General features: G+C 38.8%; 1 protein-coding gene across 1 annotated transcript in view; it reads right to left on the bottom strand.

The window, feature by feature from the left end:
- Positions 1-22565, bottom strand: part of DSCAM (Down syndrome cell adhesion molecule) — an 845501-nt gene that overhangs the window by 80269 nt on the left and 742667 nt on the right. Inside the window, exons 21-24 of the mRNA XM_006886768.1 lie at positions 16585-16738; positions 8094-8211; positions 6136-6299; positions 3765-3863 (exon numbers count right to left, since the gene is read on the bottom strand). Of these exons, the coding sequence (XP_006886830.1) occupies positions 3765-3863; positions 6136-6299; positions 8094-8211; positions 16585-16738 (535 nt within the window). The remainder of the gene's footprint in view (positions 1-3764; positions 3864-6135; positions 6300-8093; positions 8212-16584; positions 16739-22565) is intronic.

Genomic DNA, 22565 nt, shown 5'->3' with positions numbered 1-22565 from the left:
TGTGTTTTCTTTTTTTTTTTTTTTAATAGATTGAATTGTGACCTTAAAAATATGTTCTATAAATCCCACTGTCTCTACCTGTGGATGTAATCCCATTTGGGAATAAATTTGCATTTGTCATGTTTATGAAGCCCCACACTTGAGTTATTAAAGGAGTAGATCAGGCACAAAGGCAAGTACCAAAAAAAGGGAAGACTATCACAATGTGAGACTGCCAAGAAATTCCTTGGAGAAGCTGAGATAGGGTCCTTCCCTCAGAGAAGATGGAGAGAGAAAGCCCCCCCACCTCATCCCCCGCCCTGGAATCTACACTCTGGATTCCTACTTCCAGCCTTCTGAAATATGGGAGAAACATGTCTCCTTGATAAAACTATATCCTTGATAAAACTACACACTTATATTATATGGGGGGTCACCCTTCCATCCTTGCTTCCTTCCTTCCTTCCCTCCCTTTTTTCTCTTTGTCCTTCTTTCTCTTTCTTTCTTTCTTTTTTAAGTTAAAACGCCATTAAGAAATTAAGACAATGCTGTGTGAGAGAAAGAAGATTCTCAGAACTCAAACATCTTGAGGAGCAAACATTTTAAATCTTCCCAATTCCGGGAAATTTAATACTGGCTGGGAAAAGTACTGTGAGGGTGAATTGATGAGTGAGGTATTTAGGCCATGCCAGACATCATCACGGTGGTATTGTTAGATAGTGTAACAAAAATAAAACCACTTTCTTCTCACTCCTTTTTAAAAGCCAGGTTGGCCAGTAAGAACAAATGCCGAGTCTCTAAATATCTGTCCTTCAAAGGATACATGCTGAAATCCTTGATCAGGAGAAGGCTAACACTGAGGTGTGGTTTTGTTTGTTTGTTTGTTTTGTTTTGTTTTTAAATTTTATTTTATTATTTGTGTGTGTGTTCCATCAAATCAGATCTGACTGGTAGAGGAGGTACAATCGTCCCTTCTTCTCCAGGAGAGCATCTGGTGGATTTGAACTGCATGCCTCTGGGATTGCAGTGCGGCTTCCTTCCACTAGGCCACCAGAGCTCCCTACACTGAGGTTTTTTCCAAGATAACTAACAGGGTAGAAAAGGTTTATGGATCCTCATATTGTTGTTGTCACATGCTATCCAGTCAAGTATGACCCATAATGATCCAATGAACAACAGATCTGAACCCTGTCCTATCCTGTGCCATCCTCACACTTCCTGACACACAAGAGGCTATTGTGGCAGTCACTCTGTCTAATCCACTCAGTTGAGGGTCCCCCTCTCCTTTACCAACCCTCTGCCTTTCTGAGCATCATGTCCCTCTCCAAGGAACAGCCCCTACTAACAACATGTTGAATATCCTCGGGAGTGGTCATCGACTCAACGAATCAACTACTCTCCCTCCCTCAATGCTCTTGGAGTTTGCAACTCACAGTCACAAGGGAAATTTTCTGCAAGTTCTGAGTCATCCCAATCTTTCAATGGTATACTGGTTGATCCCTCATTTAAAAAATTCCTTTGATGTCTCTTTTCTCCTCATGATTCTATTATCTCTACCTTTACCACCAACCTCAACTATCCATTCTCAAGCATTAACCATATCCTTCAGAATGGACACATTTTGACTCCTGACTCCTCAATACCATTGACTGTGACAAGTACAATATTTCAAATACTCATTCGTTGCCTTTGCCTTGGAAATAGATACTAAGATGGGTTCCATTTTTAATACCTACTGATCTTAAGTCTTGCTTGTTCTACGTCCCCATCTTTCACATTCAAAGAATTAAAGTTTCACTGTATTTGAACCTAGAGCCCTAAGTCCTCAAAACTTTAGCCTTTCTTTAAGTGCCTTATTTTATTTTCTCATAAAGCCTTCTAATCTCAAGAATCTTATTAAAAGCCTAGATTGAACTCCTTATAAAACTATCAAACTACTGATCACATTGGCCTTGGTGGTAACCAATCTTGGGATCCCAACACTCACTCTTCTTCCCAGCAGCACAACATCCCTTGAGAAAGTCACTGATCTGTAAACATCATGGCTGCTACAATTAATGTATCTATTGCAGGTCGGTACTGTTTGCTGCATGGCAATTACTTTCTTCTTCTATTAATGACTCCCTGTTGCATTTCACAGAGCAGCGGTTCTAAATCTTTCCCAGTCTCCTCCAATTCACAAGCACAGTCTTACCTCTACTCATCCAACTATTCACTACCTTTTCTCATTCTAAAGAAAAGTGAATGAAGCTCCTCCTCTTCACCCAGGAGGGTGGTGATAAATATTTAACAGCTGGCTACTTAAAAAGACCTCAGTGAGGCCTGATTTGTAGTATCTTCTGACTTCCAACACATCTAAATATCCCTAGCACATTTTTTATTATTTGGTAGGAAGATGAGGAAGCGGAGACAAATGTGTCTAATGAACTGGAAAAAAGCAAGTACAGAACATCATGGAATGAAATGGAAAAAGTCCTGCATCTCCAACTGTCACCTATCCTTTCTCCTCTCTCAGAACAAAGGGTGGCTCTGCCTTCTGAAGTCCCTCCATCCTTTTCCACCTAGTATACGTAGGAACTTTGTGTTTTTCTTGGTCATCCAGCATCCTCCTTCCATATCTTTTGTTTCTTCCTCTGAATTAACTCCATTTCTCTGTTCCATACATTTCCTGGGGGCACAAGGGTTAATTAAGTACTTGACCACTAGCCAGAAGGTTAGCAGTTTGAACCCACTCCAAAGTGCCTCAGGAGATAGGCCTGGATATTGGCTTCTGAAAGGACACAGCCTCAAAGACCTCGTGAAGCACTATTCTGCACACCCAGGGTCACCATTCCCCATGAGCTGGAACTGACTTGATGGCAACTAATAACACAATGTTTACCGAACTTGCTCAGAAGTATGTCTCTGAAATCCACACAGGCGAGACTTATCATGATAATCATTCCATTCAATATAAAAAAAAAGTGTAAAAAAAGATCACTGCCATCGATTCAGAGCTGATGTATAGTTGAGCTTCCAGCAGGTATTTGGAAGCTGTAAATCTCATGGAAGGGCACTGCTCATCTTTTCCCCTTGGAACCTTGGTGGCTTCAAACTCCCAGAGAGGTACCACCTTTGAGTTAGTGTCACAACTTCCTACCCACCCTACTTACTCTTTTCTATTATACGTAATTAGTAAGACCTTTGTGCAAAGAGATTATTTCCCACATCAACTAACTCAAATTTCTGTATTTTTTATTTTATTTAGTTCTTTTTATTTGAATAGTTATAGTTTTCATTTTCATATAACCACTCATATACATGTTGTTTTATAACCTTTGTTTCCATTGATTAAGATATTTACAGTATCAAATCAAACTCTTACTGTGTATTTCATTTACTTCCTAAATCGGAATCATAACTGTGACATAGTTGAATGCATGAATGACTACATAAACGAACGAATGACATAGTGTTGACAAAGTGGAGAAGAAACATCCTTCAAAATCTTAGGGGAGAAATTACCTCTATTTTTTTTTTTTTCATTTGTGCATTTGTTAATGTTTAACATAAAGTGAAGGCTGTAAAATAATTTTGTGAATGGAATTTCTTGGATGCATGATTTAAGCATCTACCAATACCGTAAAAGTAGAAATGTGGTTTCTTATTGGGGTAATGCAAAACTTAGTATGTAATGTAATTTGAGAGAATGGATAAACAAATAAATAGTCATTATTTGGTAAAGATTTGTTACTCAGCCTGTAAGTAATGATAGTAACTATTGTGAATAACCTCTATCTTATTACCTCTGATCGAACTGCCCCCATTGTCTCCAGGGAGCCAAGAAAGGGTAATGGAGGAAGACGTGGTTTTGGATACTGTAAGCCGAGGTTGATCTGGTGGAACTAGATAGGAAACAGTGTTTTAAAAAAAGAATAAGAATTAGTTTTTCCACATCTTTAAGCTTTCTTAACAGTCATTTTTACCAAATCATTTTTAACAGCCATTTATTAAATAAATGTTTTAGGTTGCCAAAATATGCAATTCACTTCTGTCAAAGTGTCTAGTTAGTTGATATCCTGGGCTAAAGAGATAGAGCAGAGTGAATCTATTATTTAAGACAGTTGGCTCTCACAAAAACTCAGCCCCATTTCTACTTTGATTTATAGCTCACTCATTTCCTCACAATTTTTTTTTAAATTCCTGAATTGTTCATTGTTAATTGAAATCTTTCCTAAACCTAATAAGGTGGCATGCATCATTTTACTCTGGATTTCTGCCATGACTCAAGTGAGGAAGATCAATGACAAGCAGCCAGCTGTTCTGTGATCCTCAGGAATGGAAAGGAGCAGGGGGAGGAGACACTGAGGGTCCCTACTTGTGACTCACTCCACTGCTAACTGAAAGGAAGGCAGCGTGAACCCCCTTGTCACTGCCCTTGAAGAAAGGCCTGGTGACGTGTTCCCACACAGCACAGCCCAGGGCACCCTGTGAAGCAGTCCTCTGAAACACAGAAGGTCATCACGAGTTGGAAGTCAGATGCCAATGAATTTTTAGTTGGGGTGGATTTTTTTCATTTTTAATAAGTCAAACCAGTTTCTTATGAGTCAACCAAGTCTTAGGATAACACTATGTGAACCAGAGTAGAAATGTGCTTCCTGACTTTTAAAAAACCCAGCCTGAAAGGCTGAGTTTTCACCAAGAGATTTCCAGGGATTCCTCCCAAGGCACCTCTGGACAGACTCAAACCAGCACATTTCTGAGTGTTCAGCAGAAGCCCTTAGGACACAGTGGTTAAAGCACTGGGCTGCTAACTGAAATATCAAGCTCACTGCCTGCTCTGTGGGAGACAGGTGTAGCAATGCACTTTAGTAAAGATTTGTAGCATTGGAAACTCTGTGCGGCAGTGTATTCACATCAGTGCACTTGGCTCTATGTGTTTCAAGCACACAACATGTGTCTTGTACACACACACACACACACACACACACACACACACACACACACACACACACACACACACACACACACCCCGCTCAGCCCTGAGGCCAAAAGTGTATGCCTCTGAGCTGCAGCACATGGATTTAAAAGCCTATGTAAGGCTTAAAGATCACATACTTCTAGCTAATAAGTCTGCATATTATTTCAAACTGGCTCTGAGGCCAGAAACACCAAAGGAAATAGTGAAATTCAGAATCCGATTACCCAATTTGCATAGAAAATTTCACATAAAATGTCTTCTCTTCCTCTGAGAGAAGTAGTTTGATACTTTGAGTCAAGGCCTGAGCAGCAGACCTAACTCTTTAGAGTCACTGAAGAGTGTCTCTTTTCTAAAATAGAAATGCTCAAGGACATCAATTAACTTGAAATTCCAGCTCAATTTTTGCAAGTTTGTTCTGGGTTTGTTTGTTTGTTTTAATGTATTCTTCCCCCTCTTCCCTCACTCCTTCCTTGCTTACCACTACTACGGACAATGCTGGTTTTGGTTTCTGCTGCCTGAACTTTACAAGCCTGATAACACTTAAATTCAAGCAATATATACTTTCATTTCTCTACCAATAATAAATCCAACATAAACCAGATCAGTAGTCATCTAGGAATTTTATTCACAATGCTAATACAAAGAGCTTTGAGAATTGTCTACTTTCTGTGTAGACAATATCAAGAAATAAATTTAAATTTCCTGTATTCAATACACTCAGCTATTTTAGTAATATATTTAGAGCTTCTGTTAGGTTCATTTTTGCATACAGTACATATAAAAATTTAGCAGAAAAATTTATTAGCAGACATAAGCGTACAATTAAGACCCATTATATTCAAATTTTGTTTGTGCTTTGTGAGTTATCCTTATAGACGTATAAATAGTGCAGTCAGTGGAAATTTTAATAACCTCTTAATGAAGACTTTTTCAGAGATGCATATATAAAGAGAAAAGGGACTATATACATATTAAAGCATAAACATGCTCTAGCTCTGGAATTATGAAAATATATTTCATTTTCTTTGATTTGTTAAATTATATTTTCCAAAACTGACACACTTTTTTTGGTAATATGAAAATAGCAATTAGCTCTTGAGGTTGATTTTTAAATGTGCTTGATTTGAGTCTTTGCATAAAGGTATGTTTACAAACATGCAAAAGAAATCATTAAAAAATGTCTCAAACTCCCATACCTTGTACTTGTAAATTTAAAATGATCTCATCGGATCCCCAGTTGTTGTTGGCGACACAGCTGTAATAGCCAGAGTCTTCGGCCTTCACTGTGCGGATGATGAAGCTCCCGTTGCTGAAGATGCTCCTTCGCCCATCAATCGTTACTAGACTGGGTGTCCCGTTACTACCTCACAGGAAAAAAAATGCACAGATTAAAGAAATTACAACCCCAAATAGCTGAAGGTGGCGAAAAGCATACAGACTCTCTTGGAAGCAAATAATCCATTTGGAAGCTTAATAATTCTTAAATCATGTAAGAACTACAGTATAATTATATGATGGAGAGAATCAAGTAACTGAGTTTTGCTCTTTATAAAAAAAAATGGTGTGCTGAAGGGTAGGCCTGTGCCAAGGGCCTGGGTTCTGGTTCGAGTCAGTGGGTTTCTCACCCATGCCAACGACAGCTGTGTCTCCAAATGGGCTTCTCCCTCCTCCACTGATAGGCATCAGACACTTTCTCTGCTTGGCAATTCTGGGATTTCCTTCTGTGGGCAGAAGCACCAGTTTGACCAAATCGGTCTTCTGCACATAAAGGTAACTATCATTTGGGATCTCTTGGAGATTCACTTAAAGTTAAGTTGCTAATTACTTTGACATAAAAAATGAAATGGAATACCAAGAATGATGACTTGATCCTAGCAAAAAGAGATCTCCACCCTCATACCCAAGTGCCATGGTAATGGACTGCCCAGCAGCCTGCAACCACAGGCTGAACTTGACCTTGAGAGATGGCATACTTGTTTTGAATGAAGTGACTTCAGATGCGATGAGAAAAATGATGGCTGGTCTACACCTACTACTAAACTAGGTTAAGCCTTTCAAGTGCTTTTGTTTGAAAATAGTTGCTCTTTTGAATGATGTAAGATTTCTGTACTGATCAAGTGACTCTTAATTCTCATTTATGTGCACGTGCATGTGTGTGTGTGTGTGTGTGTGTGTGTGTGTGTGTGTAAAAGACTTAAATTTACTGCTGTGCGATTTACAGCCTCTAAAAATCCACTGTAGGAAGGGATAGCTATGAATTGGTTTAAGCTTGAAGGCAATGAGTTTGAGGGTGTTTTATACACAACACACACACATAAATATAATCTTACTTTTATCTATCTATGTAGATAAGGAGTTCCTAAGTGATGCAGTTGGTTAACACCCTGGGCTGCTAACTAAAAGGCTGATGATTTGAGTCTACTCGAAAGTGCCTCGAAAGCAAGGCCTGGTGATCTACTAAAAAAATCAGCCACTGAAAACCCTGAGGAGCCCAGTTCCACTGACACTCAAAGGGTCTACATGCATCAGAACTGATCCTACAGTAATTCATCGTTCTAAATCAGGCTTTGTATTCTAATGTATATCCTAGTTTCTTCCTCTGAATGAAATAAATCACTTTAAAAAGTTATATCGTTACCCACTTTTGATGTTGGATGCTATTATTTTAACAATTAATTTTGAATACTGAAAATCAGATTTTATATTTGAAAAGTACTAATGCATTCTATTTCTGTAAGATAATTTCTGAGAGAGTATGAGTGATGGATGGTTGGTATATTATCTTGAAGAAGAGCTAAGTCTTCCCATAAACTTGGGCACATTCATCTCAGTTACACAGACAAATAACAGGATAAGATACAGCAAACTTCCAAAGATTATTGGATTGATTAGGATCTTTTTCTTGAAAATGTCCCGTTGTGAATTTACAGGCTCTGAATTCAGAGAGGACTGACTTCGTAAGTCATATCCTTTAGGTGTTAAAGTGGAGGATGCCTTCTTCTCACCTCTCTTGACCCTCTAAGGGTTGGTAGATTTCCTGGAGTATTCACTATCACTAATAAATTCACATCAAAAGACCATCAGGCCCAACACAAGGAGGCACCCCATAATTTCTTAGGGTTTAACTAAAGGTGTACATTGGGTTACTGGTTACCTGTCCTTCATCCACTTCACTGCTGGAGAAGGGTCTCCAACAGCTTTACAAGGTAAGACAATGTCTTTCATCCATGGAGTTGTCACTGTCCCACTGAAGGTCAGGATTCGAGCAGGAGCTGGAACACCAAGCAAAGTGGAAGCTCAATTCCTCCACTGGCCTGTCCACAACAGAGGCCAACATGGCCCTTCCAAATAGAGCAAAACACAAAGAAAGGACTGGACGAATGTCCGTTAATGATTCACCCCTTAGCATTGTTCTCGGATAGTAAACATAGAAGGGATTTTTTATTGCAAGAACATACAAAAGAATAGCTGCCTTATTGTCAATTTTTTTTCCTATTGAGTAAACATAAGAAATCTAAATTAAGTATTTGGAGGCTTCATAAGCTGAGCAGCTACAAGCTGTGTTTTCTATGAGTCCAATTATTCTCCAAAACATTTTATTAAGCAATTTATCTCAACACCAAAACTACACATTAAAATATACTTTTAATATCTGAGAGAATAGAGACCACAAAGCATAAAGCCCCCAAAGGCAAGAGGAAGTAAAGCTGGAAAAACTAGAATGTATCAATTTTGTGGCACTTTCCTGCCTTTATTATATCAACTTAACCTTCAGCACAGCCATGAAGGAAGATGCACATTGTTGAGAAGTTTTTCTTTAATAACACTTTGCTTGGGACAATGGCCCTGACGCCCAAGTAGGAGGATTTCTAGGTGTGTCTGTAAATAGATCAGTCACAAAATAGGTGGTGTAGACAAGAAAAAGCCTCAGGCGGACCTGCATGGTTAGGGGCCTGCTACCTGGACAACACCCTCAACGGGCCACGCTGTAACTGGTTGCTAGCACTTCATCCTTGTCTTTTGTTGTTATTATTGTTGTTAGATGCTGTCTAATTGCATCTAGCATACTGATTCATAAAAACCCTATGAACAGGCCTGAACCCTGCCCTATCCTATGTCATCCTTATCTTCCTTCTTATCTGTAGCACATAGATTCCTTTACTGAAGTCACTGATTCAGTCCATTTCTTTGGGTGTCTTCCTGTTGTTGTTATGTGCCATCAAGTAGCCTGCGACTCATAATAACCCTATGTACAACAGCCCTAAACCCTGTTCTATCCCATGCCAAACTTATTGTCTCCTGCACACATATCACCATTACCGTAGTCACTGAATCAATTCACCTCATGGAGGGTCTTCCTCTTCTGAGCTATTTCTCCAACCTCCCAAGCATGACGTCCCTCTCCAAGGACTGTGCAACATGTACTAAGTATGTCAGACAAAGCTTCAGAATCTTTGCCTCTGAGGAGCAGCCTGGCTTCACCCTCTCCAAGATGAAATTGTCTGTTCTCCTAGCAGTCCATGGTATACTCAAAAACTCTTCTCCAGAACCACAGCTCAAAGGCATCAATTCTCCTTCTATCATCCCTAGTCACTGTCCAGATTTCTGATCAATAGCAAGTAATTACAAAGACCATGGTATGTATCAGACACACCTTAGTCTCCAGATTGACATCATTGCTCTTCAGTACCTTGGAGAGGTCACTGACAGCAGACTTTCCCAATGCAATTCATCTTTTAATTTCCTGGCTCCTGATACCAAGAGTGTTGATTGTACAGCCAAGCAAACTAAATCTGTTAACAATTTCAGTCTCCTCACCATCTATCATGATGTTGTCAATAGGCTCAGTGGTGAGAATATTTGTTTTCTTAATGTTGAGCTTCAATCCATATTGAAGGCTACAGTCCTTGACCTTCTACAGCAAGTGCTTCAGGTCCTCCTCATTTTCAGGAAGCAGGGTTGTGTCATCGGCATAACACAGATGCTGTTGTTGATGAGTCTACCTCTAATCCTGAGGCTACATTTCTCCTCATGGAGCCCAGCATCCAGGATAATCTGTTCCACATATAGATTGAAAAGATACGGAGATAGGACCCATTGTTGGCACACACTGTTCCGAGTTTTGAACCATGCAGTGTTTCCTTGCTCTGTCTGACAACTGTCTCCTGGTTCCAGTATAGGTTTTGCATATGCACAGTCAAGTGTTTTGGGATTCCCATTCTTCTCAGAGTCAGCTACAGTTTGGTATGATCCACACAGTCAAGTGCCTTTGCATAGTCAATGAAACACAGACATTCCTCTGGTACTTTGTGCTTTCAGCCAAGATCGACATTAGCTCTAATATCCCTAGTGCCACGGCCTCTTCTAAACCCAGACTGGACTTCTCGCAGTTCTCTGTTGATGTGCTGGTCTAGTCATTTTTGGATAATCTTTAGCAGAATCTTGCTTGCATGTGATATCAATGATACTGTTAGATTATTTCTGCACTCTCTCAGATCACCTTCTTGGGAATGGAAACAAATATGGATCTCTTCCAGTCAGTTGGCCAGGTGATTGTCTTCCAGATTGCGCGGCACAACTTGGTTAGAATATTCAGGGCAGGGTCTGTTCATTGAAATATGTCAATTGATAATACCATCAATTCCTGGGGCTTTGTTTTTGCCAATTCTTTCAGAGCAGCTAGAACTTCTTCCTTCATTACCACAGGCTCTGGTTCATACATTGTTTTATGAAATTCTTCTGTGTCCATCAATTCCTTTTGGTACAATAATTCTGTATACTCTATCTTTCCTTAATGCTTCCTGGATCATTCACTCTCCTGTCCAAAGCATCCTTAAGTATTGCAATTCTAGGTCTGAATGTTTTTCAGTTCCTTCAGCTTTAGAAATGCTGAGTGATTTCAGCCCTTTTGATTTTCTGACCCCAATTCCCTGCGTATTTCATTGTAATATTTTGCTTTGTCTTCCTGCACTGCTCTATGGAATCTTCTGTTCAACTCCTTAATATCTTAATTTCCTCCCCTTTTTCTTTGGCTTCTCAGCCTGCTAATGAAATATTCAGTTTCTTCTGACATCCATCTTGGTCTTTTCCCCTTTCTTCTGTCTTTGTAATGACATTTTGTATTCTTCCTGGATGATATTCTTGATATCCTGCCACAGCACCCTCATTTCTAGGACTCTAATTTCTGAAGCGTGATCAGGAGTCAGAGGTAGGTTTCTCCCTTTATTTTCATCAGTGGGCTTCAGGCCCTCTGGTGGATTAGTGGCTAAAGGGCTCAGCTCTTACCCAAACAACTGGAGTTTCAAACTCAATGCTGCTCCACTGGAAAAAGATGTGGCACTCTGTTTCTCTAAGAATTTTCAGTCTTATAAACTCTATGGAGGCTATTTTACTCTCTCCTATAGGGTCACTATGAGCAGAAATGACTCAGTAGCAGTGCATTTGACTTTGCTTTGGTGGGTTCCACATACTTTCATGAGAATTGGGTCCATAAGTCCCCATCCTTCAAGACCACAGGCTGGCCTAATGTGTAGACAAAGTATAGTTGAAAAGAGGTACCAATTTTATGCTGGACCCATAAAGGTGGGACCAGGGTTGCCTCCTGTACCCACTGTAGGCTTACAGGTTTGGATAAGCAAAGAGAATGATAAGTTAAGTCCCCAAAAAATGTTTGAAATGCCAGGAAATGACATTTCCAGAGTTTCTTCATTACAAAGTCAGCCTGGTTCTCAGTGTGAACTTTGGTCACTGACATCTTTCAAGCCACTCATCTTTTTGTTGTTTTGAGCCTGGGGGGCAGCAGCACAGAGGAAGAAGAGTTACCAGAAGCCCCAGAGGCTAGACTTGCAGTCAAGACAGCACTATAGAGCCATGATTTGCAGTGGCTTCTCCTGATTGAGGTAAAAACTGAGGCTCTTCAGAGCCTGCCTGTGTGCAGGTTCGTCAGAGATGGCTCCTGTATTGTGCATCCTTTTATCACGAAGTGCTCTATTCTGATGACATGATCATTTTATCTGCCATCTGTATTTCTGATTTTCTATCATGATAACAAAAGAGATTCTGGTTCAGGCAGTGTCAGATTTCTGACATCGGCAGCTGTCGGCATTTTCTTTTCAAGTTTTTCAGACTGTTCTTTTATGTGATAGATCATGTTCTCAACAGCAAAATGGGAGTTATTAAGGAAATTCATCTATAGACAGGAGCATTCAAACTCTTATCAAAAGCCGATTTTAAGAAGTGCATTTTACACTGAAAACCAGTAGCCATGCATATATAGTGGGATTAAAGGTGGTAAGTGAAAACATGTACATATTCTACATTTTTGGTTTATTCTGCTTTGTTTGAATCCATTCCACTTTAGTTCTTTAAAGTGCTGATTATAATCTCTTAAGTGAATCCTGAGGCCTTTGAGATTCCCAACTAGCAATTTGACAGCCTGACTGAAACTACTTCTATCTTTAAGACCAGTATTTAAGTATTTAATTGAAATGTAAAGGGCCCTAGCTAAATATTCTAAGACAAAACAACAGGACTGTATAGATCTCAAACTGGAACAGGCAAGAGGATCACCTTGAATTTTCTGTTAAAAATGCATACCCCCATACTCCTTTTGGCCCTCTTGGTTTACTGGATCACTGGTACATTCAGGTATCTGTGATGACGAACTGTGTAGCTTCCCTGCCACAGGGACATCTATTCTCATGCCTGTTCTCTGGGCCATACTCTGTGCTGACTACATCGTCCCGGATAGAGCTTCCCTCAGATGGCATCCATGCTTCTCTTCGGTCATTCCTTCTGGGAGCCAAGTCTGGCTTTTGAAACTTGCTACTTCTCAAATGATTTGCACTGTTGCCAGTTTCCTTAGTCTCCAAATGGCAGAAAATAACCTGCAAAAAAATGTTCTGCCTTTGGGCATTGAGGTTGTGCTTTTCTACCTAAATAGATGATCAACCAATTTCTGGGCATGCCTGCTTGACTGAATGACGTCTACATTCCTGATGTATCTTGTAGCCCAGCTCCTATCCAGAAAGCCCATCTTGAACAATTCTTACTCTCTCTGAGTGAATTTTATTTAAACATGAACAGCTGAGAATTTCTAGAGAAATCTATGCAACAGTGTGTTCAGAGACCACCATACATGGGTGAAAGGAATACTTCTGACATGGTTCTTGACAAATCAGCCTGCCCACTTAAAGTCAGCAGTTCAACTGAACCCACAAGCCACTCTGAAGGAGAAAGATGGGTAGTCTCATGTAAAAATTCACAGACTTGGAAATCAGCTGGAGGGTCACTATGAGTCAGAACTGACTCGACAGCAGTGGATTTAGTTTGGGTCCACGTATAAAGGAGCACTAGTGGTGAGGTGGTTAAATACTTCACTGCTAATCAAAGTCTTCTTAACGTTAGCCACAACTTGTTAGTATCCACACAGTAAAATGCCTTTGCATAGGCAATATAGCACAAAGAGGCATTCTTCTGGTATTCCTTACTTTCAGCCAGGAACAATCAGCAGTGATATTCCTGGTGCCACGGCCTCTTCTAAATCCTGCTTGAACTCTGGCAGTTCTCTATCTATGTACTTTTCTACCCATTTTTGAATGATCTTCAGCAGTATTTTGTTTGCATATGGTATCAATGATATTGCTCAGTAGTTTCAACATTCAGTTGGATCTTCTACTCCGTCAGCTTGATAGCCATCCTCCAAATTTCCTGGCATAGCTGGTGAGTGCATCCAAGGCTGCATCTGTTAATTGAAACAATTTAATTGGTATCCCATATGTCCCTGGGCCCTTATATTTTGCCCGTGCCTTCAATGCAGCTTTTACTTCCTCTTTCATTGCCATTGGCTTCTGTTCATATCATACTTCCTGAAATTGCTCATTCTCTTCTTTCTGGTACAGTGACTGTGTATTCCCTCCTTCTTTTGATGCTTTCTGGATCATTCAATGAATATTGCCCAAAACATCTTTTTGTGACACAAAGCAATTAATTTGTCTTCTGCTCTTTTGGCTTGAGAAATGCAGAGTGAGTTCCTTCCCTTTGTATTCTCCAATTCCAGCTCTTCGCATATTCCATTATAATCCTTTGCTTTGTACTCCTGAGTACAAAAATCTGTTCAGCCCTTTCACTTTGACATATTTTCCTTTTGTTTTGGCTTCTCAACACTCCAATGCAATCTTTAGAGTCTCTTCTGACATCCATTTCGATTTTTTTTCTTCCCCCCTGTTTCTGTAATGACCTTTTTGCTTTCTTCATGGATGATATCATTGATATCATCCCTCAACTCATCTGATCATTGATCATAGGTGTTCAGTGCCTCAAAACTATTCTTAACGAATTCATGAAATTCAGATGAGATTTACTCAAGATCATATATTGGTTCCTGTGGACTTATTTTAGTTTTCTTCAACCTCAATTTGAACTTGCTTATGAGTAATTAATGATCTGACCCACAGTCCAGCTTTGGCCTAGTTTTGACAGTCATATTGAGCTTTTCCAATGATTTCTTCCACAAATATAGTCAATCTGATTCCTATTCAGCCCATCAAGTGACATGCATGTGTCATCATTTGTGTCTTTAAAAAAAGATATTTGCAATGAATAAATTAATGTAAATACAAAATTCAATCATTCTATTTCCAGCCTCATTTCTATCACCAAGCCCTTATTTTCCAAGTTCATGGCTTCCTACTTTTGCATTCCAGTCCCCAATTATCATTAACATATATTGATTGCATGTTTGGTCAATTTTCAGACTGTAAGATTTGGTAAAAATTTTCAATTTCTTCTTCTTTAGCCCTAGAGGTAGGAGCATATATTTGAATAACAGTCATGTGAGTGGGCCTTCCCTGTATGCATATGGACATTATTTTATCACTCACAACATTGCATTTCAGGATAGAACTTATAATTGACTTAAATAAGACTATGAATGCTACATCATTTTTCTTCGTTTTTCATTCCCTGATACCATATGATTATCAGATTCAGTGTGGCCAAAGAATGATGAGGCTTTGACTCACATACTTTGGGCATGTTGCTAGAAGGTGCTATTCCTTGGAAAGGGACATGATGTTGGGAAGGGTGGAGATCAGTGAAGAAGAGGAAGACCCTCAAACAGGTCCACTGACACAGTGCAATGGGTTCTTGTATTCCAGGAAGTGTGAGGATGGTGCAGGATAAAACAGAGTTCACCTCTTTTGTTTATAGGGTTGCTATGAGTGGTACTTGACTCGACAGCATCTAACAACAACAACAAAGTAAGTGACTCAAAGCCTTGTCCTCAGAAGAAAAATGTGGAGGCCTGCTTTCCACATTCTTGCTATCTTTCTCTCCATCTTTCTCCATAATCCACCAACCACCAAATTCTTTCAGTTCTATATCCAAAACTTACCTTGATCCAACTTCTTCTTCAATCTGTACTGGCAAATGTTAGTTTAATCATGCAGAGTGACTGCTTTGACTCGTTAACTGCTCATTATTTTATGTTGCAAATTCCTTAGCCAGTACATTATAAAGTATTTCTGTTAAGAATTGCTAAAAGTAAATTTGACATTTTGGAATACTTGTTTGCTATTTCAGACACCTGGAGGCTTATTAGTAACAGATTGTCAACACTGTACCCTCCAACATCAGAGGCATCTCTTGGTTTGGAATTGTGATACAAAAAAAAAAAAATTTACTACCAAAGACTACATATGTCAGAAGCACTACATGGAAGCAATTATTATAATAGAATAAGATGATCCCACAGAAGATGGGCAATCCTCTCCCCTGTGATTAACCACCTTTAAAAACCCACTGTAGGGTCAGCTATGGGTTGGTTCCAACTCAACAGTACACAACAACAACTACAGTGAAAACATGCCTATTAAAAACATTCTAACATCTAAATGTGAAGGCTGTATATTCACTTTTAGGAACTTTCAGTTCTTTGGTGCCTTCCATAGCTACTTAAGGTCTCTGTTTATAGTATTTGAGCAAAATAATATTCAACTATTCCAAATTCTATAGATCAAACAATATCATTTCTTTTTAACATGATACATAATGTATGACCTTGAGGAAAGTAAAATTTCTTGGGAAAACAAACTGCTATGCAGTGGTGATCATCTATCTACCCAAAGGTAGGTGAACCCAAAAGCAGTTGAAAAAGTGGGAGTTGTACAACAACGAATGAATGGAAATCCTAAGTCTCTATAAACTTTCATTAAAATCTCAATTTAAAAAAAAAGTGCAACCAGGGGTATTCTTCAGAGGAAGGACGGTGAAATGCCATACTTTGAGCATGTTGTCAAGTGGAGCCAGTTCCCAGTTCTTGGGAAAGGCACCATGCTGGGATTGTTGGGGAGCTGGAATTGTGTAGGTGATGTCATATACTAAATAAAAAGTACTCAAACCCTCTCCCCCCAAAAAGAGAAAAAGTGGGATTTTGTTTATCTGATTTTTGCAACGACACCTTCAGATGCATAGCCACTCTTCCTTAGTGTTATCTTTGGTTACAGGGAGTCCTTTTCTGATCTGCACAAAAACACAGTCCTTTTAAAGAGCAGCTTGATTTGGGGGCTGGGATGTGGTAAACATTTGATGTTAAATAAAAAACAGTCAAACACGGTGAGAGACAGGTCCCAACTACTGCGGCGCACCTTTAGCTAATGGTTCCACTGTGATGATTTCACTGCTATTGCCTCTTCCAGCTGATGTCACAGCCACCACCCAGACACTGTACTGGCGATTCCGACTCAGGTTAGGGATTCGGTAGGAAAATGAGTCAGGGGAGGCTTCAAACTCGCTGATAACCTGTGAATGAGACATAAATGTTTCCACATTCAATGAGCTCCATGGGACAAGTGGCTTTCCTACAGAAACATTTATTAACATGTTACTGCCACAGAAAGTCTGCTATAACAAAAGTTATCACTAATCCTTTTAAAAATGACTTGTATTGCAACTTGAAAACCATTTTCATGATGACTTTAGGCAAGTCATATTTCACATTTTTCTATGCAGCAGTTTGAGAGCCACTACCAGGTGAATTAGTCCATAATTTAGCCCTTTCATTGGTAACAACACTTCTGCTTTCTCTCAAGATGGTGTAATAAGAATTGCACTTGCCTTCTAATATGAAATAATTAAACACGTCAAGTGTACAAAATCATTTGAAAAACACTTATATCAAGCAGTGGAAAGTAGTGATTCTGTTAGCAAAGACACCATTGCTCTTCAGCACTTTGGAGAGGTCCCTAACAGAAGACTTTTCCATAGCAACACGCTTTTAATTTCCTGGCTACTGGTGCCAAAAGAGTTGACTGTGGAGCCAAGCAAACTAACGCCGTGAACAATCTCAATCTCAATTTCTTCAGCATCCATCCTGGCATGGGGCATTTTGAGTCGGATGATCATATGATGTATTATTCTGGAGATGAAAAGGTGAGGAAAAATGGAGTTGCTTTCATAGTTAAGAAAGCCATTGCTAGATCCATCTTGAAGTACAATATTGTGAGTGACAGGATAATATCCATTTGCATACAAGGAAGGACAGTGAATACCACTCTCATTCAGAGATATGCACCAACAACCAAAGCCAAGTAAGAGGAAATAGAAGATTTTTACCAACTTTTACAGTAGGAGAGCAATCAAACATGCAATCAAGAAGCACTGATAATAATGGGTGACTGGCATGCAAAAGTTGGGAACAGAAAAGAAGATTCACCATTTATACAAAAGATTAATAAGAAAAAAATTAAAAATAATTTCACAATAGAAATTTCCTTTATTAGAAAGGAAATTCTCTATAGACACTTCTCAAGGCTAGAAAATAACAATCTCTTTAGTTGTTCTCATTAATTAGTTGAGAATGTTGGTTTCATTGTTGCTGTCATCCTTTGATGCCACTAACTTAAGTTCCAAACTTAAAATAGTTTCATTCAATGACTCATCATAGTAAGTTCTAATACTTTTTTTTTCAATTTTCATTCTCACTGCCTTGTATTATCAGTGTCTTTATAAATACAATCTTAGTTTGTCTCTATCTACCCAAAGGTAGGTGAACCCAAAAGCAGTTGAAAAAGTGGGAGTTGTACAACAACGAATGAATGAGAACTGATGTGAGAATGATGATATTAGAAAATTCCATGCTGGAGCACTATACTGTAGTATGCATCACTAATATAAAATTTAAAAAAAAGTCCCAAATAGTAAAAAGTACAGTTGATAATATCTCAAGTACATCATAAATTGGGAACTATCTGTACATCCCCCTAATAATTATCAAATTAATCACCATAATCCTATTCTCAGAATAAGAACAAAGAGAAAATTTCCAAGTGAAAAATAAGTAATTAGAATCTGATTAATTTTCATTGTAATCAATGTAAGAAGATAGTAAATCTTTCTTTGTAGTCTTGAAGTTCTTTAAATGTTCTTAAGGAGTGAGACAGTCTCAAAGATCCTCCTATTGCCTTTCTTAGTGAAATATATTTGACTATCTATACAACAATTGTTGGTTCTGATGCCTTGTCAACTTTCTAGACTTCCTTAAGCTAAGTCAGTATCAAGAACTTTTTTCTTGAGAGATACCTGGGTTCATTTACACTTAGACTAAAATGTCTTAGAGACCACATAGATGATAAAGATCGTTAGTTGTGTCATACTTCAGAAGACTAAATGCTAACATAGTGGCAGGCTAGATATTACTTCTAGTGTTTGGTAGAGTGTCATGGTTAACTTTACATGTCATCTTTTTCTATTTCTGTTCCATAGTGAAATACAGTACAGTACAACCATCTTTCATGACATGATCTACTATGTCCAACTAAGCATTTGGAAAGGGAATTTTTCTTGATGGTATGGTTTGACATTGAGAACATATTTAAATATTCTAGCAAAGCTGGCACACCACACCCCCCCATACACCCACACCCACACCCACACTCACATTCTCTCTCTCCTGTCTCTCTCTCTCTCCTTCTCTCTCCTTCCCTCCCTCCCTCCCTGATATCTCTCTCTCAGCCCCCAATCTCTCTCTGATCTCTCTCTCCAATCACTCCCTGATCTCTCTCCATTCTCTCTCTCTCTCTCTCTCTCTCTCTCTGAACTCTCTTTCTCTATCTCTCTCTCAGCCCCCAATCTCTCTCTGATCTCTCTCTCCAATCACTCCCTGATCTCTCTCCATTCTCTCTCTCTCTCTCTCTCTGAACTCTCTTTCTCTTAACTCTCTCTCTCATCTCTCTCTCTCTTAACTCTCTTTTTCCTAACTCTCTCTGAACTCTCTCTCTCCTAACTCTCTCTAAACTCTTCTCCACTGACCTGTGAATTTTGGAACATATGTCTAGAACAGTTTTTGGTCTGCTGTCTGACTTTAAAAAAAAGAATCGGATTTATCAGTCATTCCCTGGCAACCTTATCCACAGGGTTCTCCAGCTTTGTCCTATAAACTATGGATTTGGGACTTGTCAGTCTTTGCAATTATGTTAAATTTCCTTGACGTATATCTTTCTCTCAGTTTCTTTTCTCTAGAAACTGTAAGATACTAAGTCCTCTGTTTGAGGACATCTTTATCCAAGGATGCTTACACATGGACCCTGTAGGAGATAACAAGCCAGGATGCCTCTAGTGGAATGGTTGCAGACAGCAGAAGCAAGTGTCTCTATTAGAGGCATGTGCTTCATATTATGTAACATAAATATCGAACTATCACTTAGATGTGGACAATGTAGAAATTCACCATTAATGACAATTTTGAGCTGAGATGATAGGCCGTGGTGGGGGTGGAGGACACCTCACATAAACTGAAAGAAGAAATCAGAAGCTCATTAAGGATACAAAATAATAATAACAACACTCATTGTCATCCATTTGATTCTTACTCAGTGACCCTGAATGGAATAACAGAACTGTTTGGCAGCATTTTCAAGGTTGTAATCTTTATGGAGGTTGACTGTCATATCTCTCTCCCATGAGCCAGCTGGTACGTCCACAGTACTTCCATTTTAGTGAGAAATGAGTGCTTTACTATTGTGTTATCAGAGTTCTTTTTATTAAGAGTTGCTGTTACGTGCTGTTGAGTCATATGTGACCTACTGCAACACTATGTACAGCAACTCTGAACTCTGCCCTATCCTAAGCCAGTAACACTAACTTAGACACACCAACTCTTATTGCCCCATTCACTGTATCAATCCATCTCATCCAAGGCCTTCCTCTCTTACGCTGTCCCTCCACCCTTCTAAGCATGATGTCTTTCTCCAAGGACCAATCTCTCCTAGCCAGGTACATGCCCAAAGTATGTGAGATAGAGCTTCAAAATCCTGGCCTCCAAGGAGAAACTTAGTTTCACCCTCTCCAAGACAGACCTATTTGTTTTCTTGGCAGTCTATGATATGTTCAAGACTCTCCTCCAGCACCAAAGTTTGGAGACATCAATTCTGTCAACATTAGTCATTGTCCAACTCTCTGAAACTTAACAAGTAATTGCAAAGACCACGGCCTGGATTAGGCACACCTTAGTCTCTAGACTGGCATCGTTGCTTATCAGCACTCTGGAGAGGTCTCTGACAGCCTATTTTTCCAATGCAATTAGTTTTTTTATTTCCTTATTTCTGGTGTTAAAAGTGTTGACTAGGGAACTGAGCAAGCTGTAATTGTTAACAACTTCAATCTCCATCTATCATGATGCCATCAATTGGCCCAGTGGTGAGAATCTTTGTCCTCTTGATGTAGGGAGGCTAAAGACATTTGTTTTGAGCAAGAGGGATAATGAATATTTTATCATTGCAAAACATCTTCCTCAATATTTTAATGTGAGATATAATACCAATGATTATATGTCATTACTTTCCTTTTCATTGAATACCAGATTTTTAAGACCAATACCTAATAATTTTGAGGCTGATTTGCTAATTTCTACATGCATTTAATTATGGCTCTCTGTCATAAATCCTGGGAATATTAATAAGAAGGGATTGAATTTATTTCCATATTACTTAAACAAGCTAAAGGTAACAGACAGAACCAAAGCAGAACTTGAATTTCAAAGACAATCTGATTTAAAAAAAAAATATGTATCATAAAAAAGCCCACAAACTCAAAATATCATTTGTTAACTCCATTAGGAATTAATGAACCAAATATTATGAACAGAGAAATTTGTAAGAAAAGAAGAAAACAAGTACTTTAATTTTTCTGATAGATGTTCAACTCTCACTTATAGTCTTTTCTGCTTCTGAGTTTGAACAGAGATATTGGCCATTCTAGAAGATTTTAAAATGGAAGTTAATTTTAAGTAGGTTACTATACTTATACTTCACTTCAGTTTTAAGAGAGCAGTTAGTTATTTCTTGTTCTTGAGGAACACAGAAACACTCAACATTAAGCAAGTGGTGGGACGAGGTATAAATTGAGCGAACATACTTCCTCATAGAGAACATAGCTCCACAGCTCACTTCTAAATGTTCTCTGTGCCTTGCATGAAGGAGTAAGGAGCTGGGGTTACTAATTATTCAGCATCTTTAGCAAATTTCTATTAGCCATCTTAGAAGAACCTATGCTTTTCTCATCTTAAAATTATTTAAAAATGGCATTTGTATTGGAATCCGTGTTAACCTGACATCGATTACTTACTTCCCAATAAGAATGGTTCTAAGGGAAGACAAAGTTGTTGACTGTTTGGTCCACCTGAGATTGCAGAATAGGAAGAGAGATTTTCATTCAACTCTCCAGCTAATTGTATGCAATGAGGATACCCATGACATCTGAGGGGGACAGGAGGACATTCACTAAAAATATTTTTTAAATGATGTAATTTGTTTAATGAACTATTGAGGACAGTTTTTAGCACACTCTTATGTAATACAAACGCCACTAAACTTCACTAGGTTGAGTGAGATGTGAGGAGGGATTCTCAAGGTCAAGTAAGCATCATAGGACATTGTAGGTCCTAGGGGCTTTGGTAGCAAGGTTTATGCAGGAGCTCTTACCTCCATGATTAAAAGCTCTGTAATTATTTACTGAGTTTCAATTTATTGAGGTTAGTTTCTTTATGGACATTATAGATTCCTGTCACCAAGGAATGGTTATGACTTGATCATGAAGGATTCATTAAGAATGGAGGCACAGAAGGACTGTGCAATGTGCTGCTAAATTGAGAAAGAAAAGACCTAGAATTGCTTTTCTAAAATTGTTCCTGTCCTACTCAAAGTCATAGATTAATATTTTAAGATACCTATGAAAACAAATGGAGAATCTACTAATTTGGACTTTTTAAAAAATTATAGTAGGTTTCCATAACACTTCTAACATACCCTTTAGGTCATGGCATCCAAACATGTATCAGGAATGGGAAACACAGAAAGCAGTATGAACCCTGGAATTCACCCAGCCATAGTTCACACTTCAGGTTTTCTGCTTTTCTTTGTTTTTTTGGTTGTTTTTTTGGTTGGTGGGGTTTTTTTTTGTTTGTTTGTTTGTTTGGTTTTTTTTTTTGTTTGTTTGTTTTTAAGGTCTGGCGGAAAGAACCAGAAATTTCTGAAAAACTTGTCAGTGTACTTGTCAAAAGCATATAAGGGCATCTGTTGTTGTTGTTGTTATGTGCCGTCGAGTCATTTCCGACTCATAGCGACCCTATGCA

This window comes from Elephantulus edwardii, unplaced genomic scaffold, assembly GCF_000299155.1.
Source record: "Elephantulus edwardii isolate Elephantulus edwardi_28Jun2011 unplaced genomic scaffold, EleEdw1.0 scaffold00051, whole genome shotgun sequence".
Taxonomy (NCBI): domain Eukaryota; kingdom Metazoa; phylum Chordata; class Mammalia; order Macroscelidea; family Macroscelididae; genus Elephantulus; species Elephantulus edwardii.
This window is presented reverse-complemented; position numbering and strand designations above follow the sequence as displayed.